We start from the raw sequence: 16,791 nt of genomic DNA on the forward strand, positions 1-16,791 counted from the left end.
CCCCTTCCATCCCAGTGACACACCTCGACCCTTTATGGAAGATTAACTTTGCCCCACATGTGCATGGTCCTGGCGGAGTGGCAGGGGCCTGCCTTGCCAAGTGTTTCATGTGGATTCTGTCTTCAATAATGTAATAAAAGGACCAAGTTTATGGTCGGCAGATATATGAGAAAGTATTCAACATCTCTAGTAATTAGAGAAATGCAAATTAAAACTACACTGAAATTTCATCTCACTCCAGTCAAAAATGGCAACAATCAAGAATACAAGTAACAATAAATATTGGTGAGGATGTGGGGGAACAGGCACACTCATACATTGCTGGTGGGCGCACATTGTGTAACCACTCTGCAAAGCAGTATGGAGATTCCTCAGAAAACTTGGAATGGAACCACCATTTGACCCAGTTATCCCACTTGGTATACAGCAAAAAGACTTAAAATCAGCATACTACAGTGACATGGCCACATCCATGTTTATAGCAGCTCAATTCACAATAGCTAAGCTTATGGAACCACCCTAGGTGCCCTTCAACATATGCATGGATAAAGAAAATGTGGTACATATACACAATGGAATATTACTCAGCCTTAAAAGAGAATGAAATGATGTCATTTTCTGGTAAATGGATGGAACTGGAGACTATCAGGCTAAGTGAAATAAGCCAGTCCCCCAAAACTAGATGCCAAATGTTGTCTCTGATTTGAGGATGCTAACCCCAAACAAGGGAAGCTGGGGAAGGGAATAATAGAAATCCACTGGATTACACAAAGGGAAACAAAGGAAAGGGAGGAAGGAGGGGAAGAGGAAAGACAGTAGAATTAACTGAACATAAATTTCCTGGCTTTGTATTTGAATACATGACCAGTGTAACCCCATATCATGTACCATAAGGGTGGGATCCTAAATAGAGTATATTATAGTCTATACAGGTATAATTCACCAAAACAAATTCACTGTCATGTATAACTAAAAAGAACAACAATGACAAAAAGACCAATTCCACAATTCCTTCATCCTAGTTGACTAGATTGTGGGAGTCCCTCAGAGATCCCATAAAGAAACTGGCTGTCCGGATTCACTTGCTTCCTGTCTCTCCAATGATTTAATTGCTCCTTTTTCCATGGTTATTTCTTCTCTCACCTTCCTGGTTTTAATTTTGTTTTTGTTTTTGTTTTGTTTTGTGGTACCAGGGATTGAACCCAGGAACTACTGAGCCACATCCCCAGCCCTTTTTTTGTTTGATTTTGAGACAGGGTCTCACTGAGTGGCTGAGTGCCTCACTAAGGTGCGAGGATGGCCTTGAACTTGTGATCCTCCTGCCTCAGCCTGCTGAGTCCCTGGAATTAGAGATGTGCACCACCAGACCCTGTTGGAACTTCTCACTTTAACCTTTTCTGTTTTACTTGAAAGTACGGTTTTGGCTCTGAGGCCCAGTCTGGTCTCCAACTCCTGGACTGATACGATTTCCCTGCTTCAGCCTCCTGAGGAGCCAGGACTGCAGGCATGTGCCATGGCACCTGGTGAAATGTTTTTAAGTGCAATTCAGTGGCATTAATTGCATTCACTTTGTTGGGCAACCCTCCCTACTGTCTATTTCCAAAACATGTCATTTTTCCCCTCAGGAGCTGTGTGCTCATAAAGCACCAACTCCTCACTCCCCCACCGCCAACCCCCAGGAACCTCTATTCAATGTTCTGCCTTTACCATTTGCCTCTAGAATGAAGTATTTCTGTGAACAAGTGTGTAGTAAAATGGAGTGGAGCCTGGTGAAGAGACTGCAAATTGATGCAGCGCTGAGTTCTGGAGACAAGCAAAGCCCCCATGCACATGTAGCAAGAAATCCCATCATTATACACAACCGGAATGCAATGATAAAAATGTGGAAAAAATAAAAAGGTGTTGGGATGCAGCTCAATGATATAGCAACCCTGGATTAAAACGCCAGCACCCCCCCCCCCAAAAAAAAAGTGTATTCTATTTTATGTTTTTTATTGTTTTGGATTGAACCCAGGGAACACTGACTATTTTGCTTATTTTATGTCTCGCCAAGTTGCTTAGGTCCATGCTGATTTGCTGAGTCTGGTCTCCAAGGTGCAATCCTCTCCCTGGGCCTCCCTAGTCACTGGGATTGCCAGCAGGTGCCACCATGCCCAGCCTTGGAACAAATTGTAAGGTGGAAATTTCAAAGAGGACTTAATCTGTTTGTGGGTGATGTGGCTCAGAAGTTGTCAGAGGTGGGCACATACTTTCAATCTCAGCTACTCCAAAGGCTTAGACAGGAGGATCTCAGATTCCAGGGAGCCTGGGCAACAAAATGAGACTGTCTCAACATCAAAAATGGAAAGGCCAATGGTGAAGCCCTTGCCTACCTTGAAGAGGACCCTGTGTACAATTTCTGGTGCCATCAAATAACAAAAAAAAAAAAAAACACCCGTCAATCACCTCCAGACTCAGCAGTCACCGGTTACTGTTGATCTAAAACAATTTCCTGTTATTTTCCATAGAAATTTCCAGAAAGTGCTCAGTGAAGTGCTGCGTGCCTGAAAGCCCAGTGGCTCAGGAGGCTGAAGCAGAAGTATCCCATGTTCAAGACCAGCCTTGACAATTGACCAAAACCTGGCCTAAATTTAAAAAATAAGAAGAAGAAGGAGGAGGAGAAGGAGGAGGAGAAGGAAGGAGAAGGAAGAGGGTTGGTGATTTTAGAACATCCCTGGGCTCCATCTCTAGTCCTGCAAATACAGCAAAATGAAATGAAAGAAAACAAAGAAAAAGTGCAGCAAAGCTCAGAGGTGGGGCTTTTAGGCAATGATGAGATCATGAGAGCTATGACCTTGCCGGGTGGATTAATCCACTTGGTAGATTAATCCATTTGAGGCTAAATAGACTATTGAGAGAGGACTTAGCTGGAGGGAGTAGGTCACTGGGAGAATGCCATGGAAAGTTTTATCCCCTCCCTCTCCTCCTTCTCCTCCTCATCCTTCTTCTTTTTCATCTTCCTTCTTCCTTCTTCCTTCTTCCTCTTCCTTTTCCTGTTCCTCTTTTTCTTCTTCTTCTTCTTCTTCTTCCTCCTCCTCCTTCTCCTCCTCCTTCTTCCTTCTTCCTCCTCCTCCTTCTCCTCCTCCTTCTTCCTTCTTCCTCCTCCTCCTTCTCCTCCTCCTTCTTCCTTCTTCCTCCTCCTCCTCCTTCTCCCCTCCTCCTCCTCCTCCTCCTCCTCCTCCTCCTCCTCCTCCTCCTCCTTCTTCTTCTTCTTCTTTTTCTTCTTTTCTCTCTCTCTGTCTCCCTCTCTGTCTCTCTCTCTCTCTCTGTCTCTGTCTCTCTCTCTCTCTCTCTCTCTCTCTCTCTCTCTCTCTTTTTCTTCCTTGCCATTAGCTAAGCAGCTTCGTGCACACCCTTCTGCCATGATGTTCTGCCTCACCTCAGGCCCAGGGCGATGAAGCTGGCCGACAATGGACTGAGACCTCTGATAACCCATGTGTCCAAAACACGTTTTTCCTCCTCTAAGTTGTTCTTGTCTGACATTTTGGTCCCAGTGACAAAAAGCTGACTAACATAACAGGAAGAGGATGGATATCATCAATGTCTGAAAAACAGTAAGACCAACACTCCAGAATAATTAGAAAACAGGAGCACGTAAAGGGAAGGGGAACAGGCATGACTCCAGTAAAACCAGTCTCACTGACAGTTGATACTGCAGAGATGATCAGGTATACAGAAAGCCACCAGAGCCACCCCAGCATTGGGGAAATGGGCACTTGCCAGGGTCCAGCCCTGGCAGCAGTCGGGGGTTGAAGGTGGATGGGAGGCATCAGCATGGTGGAGAAACAGCACACAGAGACACCAGTGTTCTGAGGCTGAGTCTGAATCTTTATTGTTCACAGAGTCTTTTTGCATGTTTTTTCTTTGGTATTGATTACAACATTTCATGGTTAATACAGGGAAATGTTAAGTAAAAAATCTTCAAGAATATAATTAATGATCTTATTCAAAAACATATTTTTACTGTATGATAGCTTAAATAAAAAGAAAAACAGATCCCAGCAAGGTAAAGGGACCATGTTCCATTTAGTTTTAGTTTCCCTGAAAGAATACAACATTAAGTTTCTGTAGAAGTTACTCCTTCCAAGAACTCTAATGTTAGTTCTTAACAGTGGAATGTTTTTGTTATTATTAACAGAGAATAGAAGAATTAGCTTATAGTTAATATTTATTCTATTTCATGTACTCAAAGATGGACTAAAACTCTAACTAGACATAGGAAGAATACAAATTGTAACTATGATTAACCTATTTATTTATTAAGTGGGAAAATATCCTTAAATTTAATCATAGACACTAAGAAAGCAATGAAGACCAAACACCACATCAAAGTTTGGAGGAATACACTCTCATATAAATTTTAGAGAATTTTTGCATACTAAAAGAAATCACAGGCTCCTTAAAAATTTGAGCAAATCATAATTGCTTATTTATGATTTCATCTAAGTATTAATATTAAACTTTATTGTATATTATTTTGTGTCCCAGCACTATGAAATCTCCCCAGTATTCTCTGTAATCTGAATCTATGGATATATTGACTATTAGTATTAAAAGCAACTGCACATGGAGACATGCCATGTGTATGGCCCCCAAGAGGGAGGATGATCTTTCAATGGAATGGTGTCAAGTGTTGGAGTGTTAGGAAATAGATGTGGTGGGCACTCAGAAGCATCCTTAGTGGACGCACACATTGGCGGCAAGTGGGCTTGATGTTGTGCCAGCTTTGGTTTTGGAACTGAGCTGATATACACAGAATCGAAAATTAACCATTTCAAACAATCAAATGGTTTCGGGGATGTTTAGCACACTTGAAGCACCATAAGCTGCACCTCTAACGCCCCAGCTCTGTCCTCTAGAAGGGAACCCCGTGCCTTACACAGTCAAACCCGATCACTCTCTACCCAGTACCAGGCCACTGGAAATCTATCTCCTGTCTCCATAGATCCACTAGTCTGAACAGTTTCTGGAAGTGAATCTTGTGATCTTCCAAGTCGAGATTCTTTGCTTACCATGTTGTTTTCTGGGCTCATCCTTACAGGTGCATTGATTGATACTTTCTTTTTATGGAACAAAGTCTCAATAAATACCTGAATATTTATTGAGTCTCAATATTCCACTGTTTGCACCTGATTTGGGTCAACCAATGTCAATTCTGAACATTTATTCCAGAACAACAATCATGTATTTGTACATAGAGCAGCTACCAGGATCTTTCCAGAGTTGTCTCGAGGACCACAAGAGACTGGAAAAGTTACACTTCATGTGCATGATGTGGTCCCATCACTGTGTCACCAGTCATGTCAAGTAGAAAATAATGATCATGGGATGGGGAGATAGATCAGTTGGTAAGCTGCTTGCCTTGCAAGCACAGGGCCCTGGGTTCAATCCCCAGCACTGCCAAAAAAAAAAAAAAAAAAAAAAAAAAAGAAAGAAAGAAAAGAAAAGAATGATCATATGCCTTTAAAAATAGATGATACAATTGGGAGTTCCATAGCATTCCATTTCCATTCATTCTTTTTTTTCAAAAAATCTGTTCTTTTCAGTAGAGTATATGTGACATATTTATACAAACATGGGGGACATCTTATTCTAATTAGGATCCCAGCCTTGTGGTCGTACATGACTTGGAGATTCACTGTGCCGCATTCACATGTGAAGGTAGGACAGTTCTGTCACATGCATCCCACTGTCTCTCCTGTTCCTGCTCCTCTCCCTTCCCTTCATTCCCTTGGGCTAATCTACTGAACTTCTGTCCCCCACCTTATGTGGGTTAGCTTCCACAAGGCAGACAGCACATTTGATCTTTGTTTTTGTTTTTGTTTTGACAAGGGCAGGGGGATTGGCTTATTTTGCTTAGGATAATAGTGTCCAGATCCATCCATTTAGCAGCAAAAGTCATAAAGTCATTCTTTATGTAACTGAATAATATTCCATTCATTCTTTCCAGTCTACGGAGCGTGTGTTACTTAGGGAGCATCTACTGTGCCTGGTACTTTCCTGTCACAAGTGACATGAACAGACAGTTGCTGACTGCAGGTAGCTTGCTGTCCTCTGCTGTGTTCCAGTTTAGTCAGGGACAGTGACTAAGGGACATAGGTCCATGATCACAGGAAGATGCAGGTTACACCTGGGTGTGTCAGGGACCCTGCTGCCCCATCAGGCTTTAATCTTGCTGCCTTCCCAGATGCTTGCAAGTGATCCAGCTGAAGACTTGCTCTGTGCCCCTCCTCTCTCTTGGGCCCCTCCCTGTAGCGCTTTGGTTTGGGGTTGGGGACTCCATGCCTGTTCTCTTCTCTGGTAACCTGTCCTCAAGAACATTGGAGTCTCAGGCTCGACAACATTTCTTTACCCATAAATCCTTTACTCATCACCTGCCTCTTCATTCTGCCTCTTTGCTTCCTCCATTCTGCCTGGTGAGGGCAGCTGCTCAGTTCCTCTGTCACCTCTCCGTGCTCCCCACCTGTCCTGATGAAAGTCCCAGGAATGAAAAGGGGAGAAGTCCCACAGGCAGGGCCACCGGTCTCTCAGGGGACCAGCCAAAGAACAAATAGGCCTGTGACAAGCAGGGAGCAAGGGAGGGAGGGAGGGGAAAAGAAAAGGAAGGGCGGGTACAAGCTGTGGTCCCCAGGGCATGTGACCGGCTTCCTCCAACTTGATCTCATCTCCTGCGGTTTTACCACCTGTCAATCATCATTCCCCTACAACTGATCAATGGATTGGATTGATCTACCCATGAGGTCAGAGCCCTTGTGATCCACTCACTTTCTGAGGGCTCCATCTTTGAGCACTGCTGCAGAGGGGACAGGTCTTCAACACTCGTGCCTGTCATGGACATTCCCATCGACACCGTAACACGGTCCTAAATGCACTTTTGACTTGTGGACATGAAGAGAAGACCATGGAAGTGTGGAACAGGCGGTGGGCATGGCCTTTGGTGCGACCCCCTCATCTGCTGGGCCCCACTGAGCCTCTCAGTCTAGCATTCAGATCCTGGCTCTGTCATCTGCTTGGCGGAGGGGAGCATTAGCAAGCATCAGTTTCCCCATCTGTGTAATGGGGATGCGCATTTTATGCCGATTTGGCAGATGTCAGTGTTTGCACTGCAGCGCCTGCCATGGAGGGAAGAGGGCCCTGCAGGGACACAGTGAGACAGAGCCTTTCCTGCTGCTGTCACCCTGGCAGACAGACTGCTGCATGGACTCTGGTCTCTGCCACTGTTCCCTCAGTTGGGCAGGCTCAGTGTCATCCAGGTCTCCTCCCCTCCTGGAGTCTTGTCTCCACCCCAGCGTGGCAGTGTCCTGGGCTGAGATCCCACTTTCAAGCATGCTACCTGTAGGATGTCACAGGATCTGCAAGTCACCTCTTCATGCCTGAGTCATGGCCTGCCCTGAAAGCTGCATGTACCTCTAAAGAACGATGGTATGGGCTGTCTTTTTTCAGGCCATGTGTCAGAGGTACATCTGGTAGGAGCCCTCACATGCTGAGCATCCAAACAGAGCCAGTAGCAGGCAAGAGTGGGTGGTTCCCACAACACCTGCCCCCAGTCAGGCAGGCTGCACCTGGGGCTCAGTCTGACAATCCCAGGACCTTTTAAAGGGAGGTCCTTAAAGGCCTAGTCCTGAAGATGCTCCCTGGCTCATGGTGAATTCAGTGGCTGTGTTCCCAGGACCTTCTCAGCATCCAATGTGCACGAATCACTTTGAACAGTGACCCTCACTGAGAGTCCACCCCAAAGGTTGAGGCCCAGTTTCAAGTCCTGAGACAAGTTCCACGTAGCTGGGCCTAGGAACAGGCCTGTATTACAACATCTTGAGGAGTCAGGCAGGGACTCACATTTAAAGGCAGCCTTGGAAAAATCAGTTAGATCCTCTCAAAAGAAACACGCCAACAATATGGAGAAGCAGCTCATGGTGAAGCACCTCTGGGTTCTGGGTTCACAATACTTTATCTTATTCATTGATTTATTTGTTTGTTTATTTACTTACTTTTTCCTGTGGTGCTGAGGATAGAACCCAGGGCCTCACATAGGCTGGACAAGTGCTCTACCACTGAGCCTCCACCCAGCCTGCATTACACTCTGGAAGAGATGAACATGTTTCTTGAACGTGACTCCTCCACCCGTCCAGTTCCACCTTGTGTCTTCCACAGATGAAAGGCTATTGCCCTTATTTAGAACAAGTTGGGTAGGGGGCTCGCAGGCTGCCACATTCAGGGTGTTCCTACCACCCTGTTAGCGGGCTGCTGGCCCATTTCACAGCTGAGGAATGTGAGGTCCAAATGGGATGAAATTTCCAGAGACACCCGCTCTGCCTCATCCAGGATGTTCCATTCCTAAACTTCAGGGACACTGCCCCAGGGAAGGCAGCCTCCTCTGAGTACCCAGCATGCTCAGTGTCCTTCCTGGGCCCCATTCCCAGGAGCTTCTATCTCACCTTCTCCAGAGTGGACTCTGTGTGTGTGTGTGTGTGTGTGTGTGTGTGTGTGTGTGTGTGTGTCCTTCCCCACAGGACCTTCCTGCTCTGTTGGGGACTTTATCTGCAGCTACAGAATGCAGAGGGTGGCACAGCCTGGCACAAGATTTGACTTGCCACTTTCCATGAGTCAACATAAAATTTTTCTTCTCTCTTTTTTTTTTTTTTTTATTTCTTTTTGGTACCATGGATTGAACTCAGAGGTGCATAACCACTGAGCAACATCCCCAGCCCTATTCTGTACTTTAGAGACAGGGTCTCACTGAGTTGCTTAGCACCTCACTTTTGGTGAGGCTGGCTTTGAACTCATGATCCTCCTGCCTCAGCCTCCCAAGCTACTGTGACTGAAGGCATGTGCCACTGTGCCCTGATTGGCATGAAATTTTATTACTAATTAATAATTATAATGCAATGAAAAAAATTGCATCACATATGCAGTAGAGGATTCCACAGGTGCTGGAAGGCTGGTCATGCACAGGAGCTGGACTGGGTCATTCTCAGAGCTCAAGTGTGGGAGGCGCCCTCCAGGTCCCTAGAAGCATGGCACTGTGGACCCCTAGGTGGACATGGAGGATGTGAGGGAGCTGTCCATGCTGGACCTGCACTGGGTGGAGCCACTACCCACTGCTGGCCTGCTGCCTGTAGATACTACAGTCTGCAGAGCACCTTGGCTGCCTGGAGCCCACCTCTGGGCCAGGGCCTAGCCAGGGGCCTGTGGGAAGTGGGTGCTGCCCTCACAGGCTACAAGCCAAGTGGAGCAGACCTGGACCCGGGGGAACAGGCCATCACTCCAAGGCTCTGAGGAGGAAAGGCTCTTGGCACTGTGTGTTCGGCTCAGCAGAGGGCAGCTCAGGACCCCCGGGAAGCACCCAGCCAGGTTCTTTGGCACAAAGCTGGTGAGAAGCCTGGGTCTGCAGTGCCCGCTGGGTCCTGCTTCACCTTCACAAGGGCTGGAGAGGGAACGTGTCTGCCATCTGCTAATGGGAAGCCAAGGCTCAGACTATGGTGGGCAGACCTGGCTCAGTCAGATCTCCTTCTAGTGGTAATTGCTATGTCCCCACTGGGACAGCCAGGCAGAGGCTCCCCTCGGGATGGGCAGATGCTGCACAGTGGTCACCCCAGGCTAGATGGGCCTGCACATACAGCACATTGTCACTGCATGGTCTCTTTTTGGGAACCTCACAAGTTGATTCTAAACCCATATCCACATGTAGAAAGTCAGGGGCCTGCAATGAGCTGTAAAGGATGATGGCCGAGGATTCTCTTGCCTCACTGGAGAGCAATGGTGATGCTGCTGTCCCTGAGCCAGGGTGCAGTGCACCCTGGAGTGCAGGCTGTGGACCTCCCTGGACGGAGTGTGGACCCCAACTGGGGTGCCCACCCTGCCTGTTGCCCCTATGGAAGCGTGACACCAGACACATGGATGGGTGCAGGCAGATGGGTGAGACCCCAGGGGAGATGCTCAGACCCCGCATAGCCTGTGGAGGACATCAGGGGAACATCCTCACCTACTGGACAGGGGACAGGTCTGAGGTCATCAGGCACCACACAGAGTCCACTGGAAGGGTAGAGAAGGGTGAAGTGGACAACATGGCAATCAGCAGTGTTGCCCTAAAGAGGTGGGAGGACACCCGCAGAGAGAAGGGGGTTGGGCAGATGAGTCAAGGGCTCATGGAGACCACCATCCAGAGTGGCACCTTCCACTGGGACTTTGAGCACTGAGGTCACCGTGAAGCTGCAGGCCAGCGGGAGCCACCTGTCAGCAGGTGACAGAGCCCTTAAGTCTCCAGGGGTGTTCAGGAGAGAGCCCACTGCACAGTGAGGACAGGCAAAGTCCTGAGCAGGTGTGTCAGGAGCAAATCCTGGAGCCTCAGAGCCATCAGAGCCAGGTGCAGGACGCAGCCCACAGCCATGCTAGGAGCACACACGGGACTTGTGGCTGGACTGAGGGGCACACTGCTCCCTCCACGGCCAGTACCCAGAGGAGGTGACTGCCCCAGGGACACCATCTCCTCAGCAGGACTCAGCCTGTGGAAACAGGAAGACCACAGGGTGACCTGGGGAGAGGAGCCCCAGGAGGGACATCGCCAGACTAAATGTGGAGAGCTGGCCAGGCTGGGCCAGCCTGCTCACGGGTGAGGCAGGGAAGAGGGTTATCAGGTACCAGCAGGCCTGTCCCCAGGGAATGAGAGTGTGGACTGCACAGGGCGCCCTGTGCTCCTCAGGCTGTAGGTGGGCTGGGGCTGCGTGTTGGGAAAGACACATTTTATAATAAATCCACAAAGGAGGGGTGAGGAGAGCTTCACAGGCTGATGTTTATTCATCCCAAACAAAAACACACTCAGTCCAATAGGAATAGAAGGAAACGGATAAAACTTGTGAAGCACATTTAACAAAGCATGGGGCAGACACGGGCTGAGTGCCCACATGGCTGCCATTCCATCCTGGAGGGAAAAGGTCAGCTCACTGGGCCCTGTCCACACACGTAGCTGTGGGGGACAAAGTGAGGGAGCGGAAGGCCGCTGGCCCTTTCTTCTAAGATGATATGATTTTATAACTCGGAAACCTGCCCACAGCTTATTATGAGAGATTCTGTATACAAAGAAGGAAAATGTGCAACAAAGAGTAGCTTTCTCTGAGAGTGTTTCTCTTCTAACCTATGAAAAATTCTCATTTCCAACAAAATGCTCAATGACTTATTATACTAAAAAATTTAATAAAAATGAAAAGAATCTTATTAATAGATTTGCAAGAAGGAAATATAGCCTACATTAGAATCTTAAAATCTATTTGGAAGAAATAACCCAAACACTAATATATAAAGAAACATGCCCATTTCCTATGGTAAAACATGTCATTGTGAAACTGGATTCCACATCACTGTGTGCACACCCTGCAGTCCAGGCGGATACCAGTGGCTGCTGCTGTCCTCAAGGTGTCCTTGAAGCTGTGACCTACAGGGGAAAGGTTCTGAGAGTTCCCAGTTCATCTCTGAAAAAGAAGGCAGGTGAGGAAGGACTGTGGAGAACTAACCCTTTTAGGGACCCCAGATGGGGACAGGGCTCACTCCAGGACAGGCCCACAGTGCACTGCTGGATGAAGGGGCGGGTTCAGTATCTGGCCACCCTGGAACCACCATCAGTGAGCACGGCTCTCAGGAGGATCAAAGCTCTGAAGGTTGTTAACCATGGAGTCACAAAAAATCAGAAGGTGTGACCCGTGTTTCAGTGGGGTTGTCTTCACAGGCAAGGTTGGGGGCCTGGAGGCTGGAGTGGAGAGGGCACGGCCTCGACTGCCAGGCAGGGGTCCACCTTGTCCACTTCCGCAGAGTAAAGGGACATTCAAAGGGAGGAAAGGTAGCAGTGAACACGAAGTGATGTCAGCCACTGAGGGGAGATGGACACTGGTGGGAAGGAGCTCTCTGTCATCAGCTGGGCAAATGCCCACCTCTGGTGACCTGGTGCTGTCAAAGATGTGGGAATGTCTCCTTCAGATGTGGCTGTGTGAGTGTAGGTCACCGTGACACACACCTATGGATAGCTGTGACAACGTAAAGAGAACTCTTCTGTTGGCAACAAGGAAGACATGGAGTGGGCTTTGACTTGTCTCCTCCTGAACCTTCCACCTCTAGCTTCTTGGTGTCTGCAACTGCTGCCACCAGAGAGGGAGGAGAATCCATTCCAAGATATGTGGACACGGGTCTTGCCCTCCACAGCCCCAGGAAAGCAGGGGTGTACGTCCTCTGGGCTGGTGGCTGGCAGCTGAGCTGCCTCCTGGGCCCCAGGTGTCTCGGTGGCCTCTGGAGGCCCTTGCACTCCCTCTGCTGATGGTGTGCTGGTGGATCTGTTCTCCAGTTTGGATGGTGGATCTCCCCCCAGCTCAGCGGGTATGGCCGTGAGCTGTGTTGCCGGAAACTGGGGCTCTTCTGCTGGAGGCACTTCTGGTGGCACTCTAGCTACAGAAGGAAAGAGCCCAACATGATTGCCTTGCCCTAGGCCTTTCCTGCTTGCTGCCAGCCCCTGCCCTGAGAATAAGGCAGCTCCTCCCCCACAGCAGCTGTCCTCTCAGATCAGGGCCACCAAGCTTGTGTGGCTTGGAACCAAATGGCAGTTCCTGTGGGGACAGCACAAGGCTTCCTCACAACGTCATCCACCTCAGTGTGCTTGTCACAGGCCTAGACTCACTGGGTTCGGGGTCCTCAAGCTGTGACAGGAGTCGGTGCACTTGGAGGCTCAGCTCCATCCCAGGCATGGTGAGCTGCAGGAAGGTGTTGAGACACCTCAGGGTGTCCAGTCCCCAGGCCCCCAGGAAGTCTTCAGGGTGTGTATGCAGCAGTTTTTGGATGATGGAGCAGAGGGCACTGTGGAGTGGGAGTGGGCAGGCAGCCATCTGCACCTGGCTACTCAGGCTGGACCCTCCCAAGGCCCCCTGCCTGATGGCCTTCCCTCAGCGTGGCTTGGCAGCCCCTCGGGAACTGGGCAAGTAAGGTGATCCTGAGGGACGTGTGTGGCCGGTGGTCCCCCAGCTTCTGTCCACTCTCCATGTGTGGATGCTCTGGAGGGATCAGCCATGTTGGAGGGGTCTTCAAGGGGCCTGACCTGGGACTCTGGCCAATCCTCTGCTCCTTGGATTCCTGGTCCTCCCCTCTGTGTCCTGCTACAGTTAAAGCCCTCTGCTGGTAGTCACAGCAGGGTGGACCTGGCTTTGCCCAGCCTCCTCTACACCACCCTCCCAGGTGCCCCATCTGGAGAAGGGGACCCTCCCTCTCCGACTAAAGACCACTCACTTCTTCACTTTAAGCTGCTCCTCCTCCTCTTGTGACCTGAGGTCTCCATACCTAGAGAAGGCCAGGCGGGGTGTCACCTCTCACAACCCAGGCCTCTTACCTTCTAGGTGCCTGGTGAGATTGATCAGCTTCAGAGAGTCACGGAGCCCCAGGGGCTGGGAGGTGTGTCTACCTCCTCCTGAGTGACAGGCTACCTTGAGAGATGAATGGACCCACCACCCTCTTCTTCTATGTCTCCAGGACCAGGTCCCTGCATGCATCCCAGGAGCCTCTGTCTGGCTCTATGGTGAACAGGGACCCTCCCAGAAGCGATCCACACTTTCCTTTTCTTCCCAAATGTGGAAGCTGCTTTCTGAGGACTCAGAGCTTGAGGAGAGGCCCAGGGAGAAGCTCAGAGCCCTGGGCCCCAGCCTGAGGCCAACCTGCCAGGGCTCCTTCTCCTTGGTCCTGCCCACACCCAGGCAGGGTGGTCTTTGCGGCCCGTCCTTCCACAGTGATGGGGTTCAGTGATGCCTGGCCTCCCACACATGCTGGTGGGGGCGGTCCCTGGGCAGGGAGGAGGGTCCCACCTTCTGCACAGCTGTTCCAACAGCTTAGGTGTGCTGGTCAGACTTCGGTAGGTATGAAGAAATTCGTGGACGTAGGCCTCGTTGCCCCTCTGCAGGGCAGGCACCAGGCCATTGATGATGTCCTCCACCACCAGCACCATGAATGTCTGCACCAGGCTGGACATATCCCCTGGTGCTTCTTTGCTCTGTTCCTCCTTGTGTGGGCACCAAAGAGGACATTTCAACATGGAAACAGTGGCAACGTTCAAATGACCCTGGCAGATCATGAAGGGAGATCCAAAGACATCCGCCTCTCTCTCTCTCTCTCTCTCTCTCTCTCTCTCTCTCTCTCTCTCTATCTATCTATCTATCTCTCTCCTCTCTCTTTCTCTCTCTCTCACACACACATACACACACACAGACATGAGAGACTGTGGTCTCCAAGATGGGATCAGAGTGGGGGGCTAGCCTAAGCTCACCTGCCCTGGGCTGCTGTGTCTCATTCTCCAGTTCCTCCTAAACCTTCTTAAGACAGGAGGGGGCCGGACACTGACCCAGTGCCTCCATATTTGGGACAGGCCCCTGCTCAGGGCCTTCCTGAGGTCTGCACAGCAACCTGTCAGGAGACAGCAAGAGCTCATGGCTCTGGATAGCTCTCTCCACACAACTGAACAGACTGGGCTGTGCCCGGTCTCTGGTTGCATGGCTACCAGGGTTCTAAGTTCTCTTTGTTCAATTGCCAGGAAGTGAGGTCACTTCCTGGGGTCCCCTTATCTGAGGCACTTCCTCACAAAATGGGAGCCATCTTGGAATCACTGATTCCTTGGCCTGTGACACAAGTGAGAGTGACCGACACATGCACTTCCCTCTGTGCTCAGCAAAGGCCTGGGAGCAGCTTCCCAAGAGTGGGAAGCAGATGGTTTCAGACACTTCCCCTCCTTTGTCTCTCTGTGTGACACTGGATGAGCCATTGGAACTTGCAGGGCCTTTCTAGCTGCCCACATGTCTTGCAGGGTCCTTCTGCCATCTTCTCTGAGCTTCTCCTTAGGTGTGTGGGTCATCACTCACCTGTATCACCTGAGGAGCCTCTAATGCTGAGGTCACAGGCTAGTCACTCACAAACACAGATTAACTAGACACAGAGAGGAGGGAGCAAGGATGACAGGCCACACTCCATTCTGAGTCCAACAGGAACCGTGGGAACATCCGTGCCCTCCAGGCCATTTCATCTTCTTGTGCCAGGTCCTGAGCCTCCACCCATCTCAGACCTGGCAACCCAGCACACGAGGCAGCTTCCTATTTTTTCATCCTCATATTGAGACTCAGGGCAAGTAACATCTCGCGGGTCATTTAGTCACTAACTAAAGATTAAGAGCTGGAACTAAATCACACACTCCCCAACAAAGGGTCAGAAGTAGGATTTCTCCACTCCTATCTGAGCCTGAGAAAAAGCTTCTTTCCCAGGAAGAAAGCACTGTTTGCTTCTTCTGTTCTGTGTTCTTCTGGGTCCCAGGGATGGACCCCAAATATGCTTAACTACGGCCACTCCTGGCCCTGTTTGTCCTCTGTTTGGAGAATCGGCCTCTGCTCAAGTGAGGCGGGCCTCTCTCCTTTGTTGAGGCTGGTGTAGAACTAGTGTCCTCCAACCTCAGCCTCCCAAGTAACTGAACGGACAGGAGTTTGCCACCGCACCTGGAAGGAACATTTCAAGAATCAAAAGACACTGTCTCAGGGAGTCTCCTCAATGGCCCTCTAGGTATGGTCACTGTGTCTCATCAATGACGAGGCTGGAACTAACGCTGTACCCACGACCACACTGTCAGCTGAAGGAGAGCAGGTCAAGACCCTGCCCAGGGAGAACAGTGCAGAAGACCCAACTGCACACGTAGTCGACCTGCTGTCCCTGGGCTTGATGGGCCAGGGACAGTGACACAAGAGGACACGGAGGCTTCCGAGAGGCTTGCTCAGAAATTGCAGTGTCTCAACATTGTGCTGCTGCACTGCGACCCAGGCTCATCAGCGTCCCCAGTGGCCCCTGACCCACTGCTGCCCAGGTGGCCTGCCTGGCCCCCGGCCTCCAGGACGGGGCTTTGGGTTTCTTGCTCCCTGGCTCTCAGCCTCCTCCTCCCTGAGAGGCCACCCACCCGCATGTTCCTCCACCAGCAGAGCAGGAAGGCAGCAGCCTCCATTCCTGGGAGGCTCCTCTGCTCTGTGGCACCGCCCCTCTGTCCCTCCTGCTTTGGGCCAGACTCTGGAAGCTGCATCTGGCAGTGACTCTGGGAGGCAGGGGCTGAAGACCATGAAGTGGGGGCCAAATAGCTCTTGGAGCTGCTACAGAGATGGAGGCACAGATGTGGGAGGAGTTCTAGGGACAGAGGAGGAGCTGTCTTACCACCTGGCCCAGCACCTTGGGCTGATGGTTTGCAGTCTGGGCCACCTGGGTGATTCAAATTTAAATGACATATTTTCAATTGGATTTTTATAAAAAGTGACAGAAGCAGTGGTTTATTGACAGAGCACAGAAAGGAAAAGGTTAGGATTGCTGCGATGCTCTTTCAGGAAAAACCCAAGTCAAACAGCAAAGTGATTCTAACTAATCTGAGGTGTCAAGGTGGTGTGACGTGACTGGGCATTTCCTCAGAAACAGAGAGAGGTAGCCAAGTCTGGGGCAGCCATGGATCACCCATGATTGAAGGTAGAGACTCAGCAGAGGGGCAGTGCTTTGATTCTCTCTGGAAGTTTGTTTATTTGGTTATTTTATTTATTTCTTTATTTTGGTGCCATGGATTGAACCCAGGGGAACCCAGGGGCACTTAAACACTGAGCCACATCCCCAGCCCTTTTTATTTTCTTTTAGAGACTGGGTCTCAGTGAGTTGCTTAGGCCCTCGCTAAGTTCCTGGGGCCAACCTTGAACTCACCATCCTCCTACATCAGCCTCCTGA

At 49.9% G+C, this 16,791-nt stretch overlaps 2 protein-coding genes across 4 annotated transcripts in view; one reads left to right on the forward strand and one right to left on the reverse strand.

Moving 5' to 3' along the window:
• The window catches only part of LOC306646612 (uncharacterized protein), a 111,488-nt gene that overhangs the window by 61,969 nt on the left and 32,728 nt on the right, over nucleotides 1-16,791 (forward strand). The window lies entirely within an intron of this gene.
• Nucleotides 1-16,791, reverse strand: part of LOC306646624 (uncharacterized protein) — a 280,420-nt gene that overhangs the window by 61,405 nt on the left and 202,224 nt on the right. Inside the window, exon 3 of one of the 3 annotated variants that reach the window (XM_079115260.1) lies at nucleotides 12,231-12,468. The exons of 1 other annotated variant lie outside the window; for it this stretch is intronic. In XM_079115260.1, the coding sequence (XP_078971386.1) occupies nucleotides 12,465-12,468 (4 nt within the window). In that variant the 3' untranslated portion in view covers nucleotides 12,231-12,464. Of the gene's footprint in view, nucleotides 1-12,230; nucleotides 12,469-13,184; nucleotides 13,351-16,791 lie in introns of those variants that run through there. One more of the 3 variants, XM_079115259.1, reaches the window with a different exon arrangement.

The sequence above is a fragment of the Sciurus vulgaris genome (genome assembly GCF_902686455.1).
Source record: "Sciurus vulgaris genome assembly, chromosome: 16".
Taxonomy (NCBI): domain Eukaryota; kingdom Metazoa; phylum Chordata; class Mammalia; order Rodentia; family Sciuridae; genus Sciurus; species Sciurus vulgaris.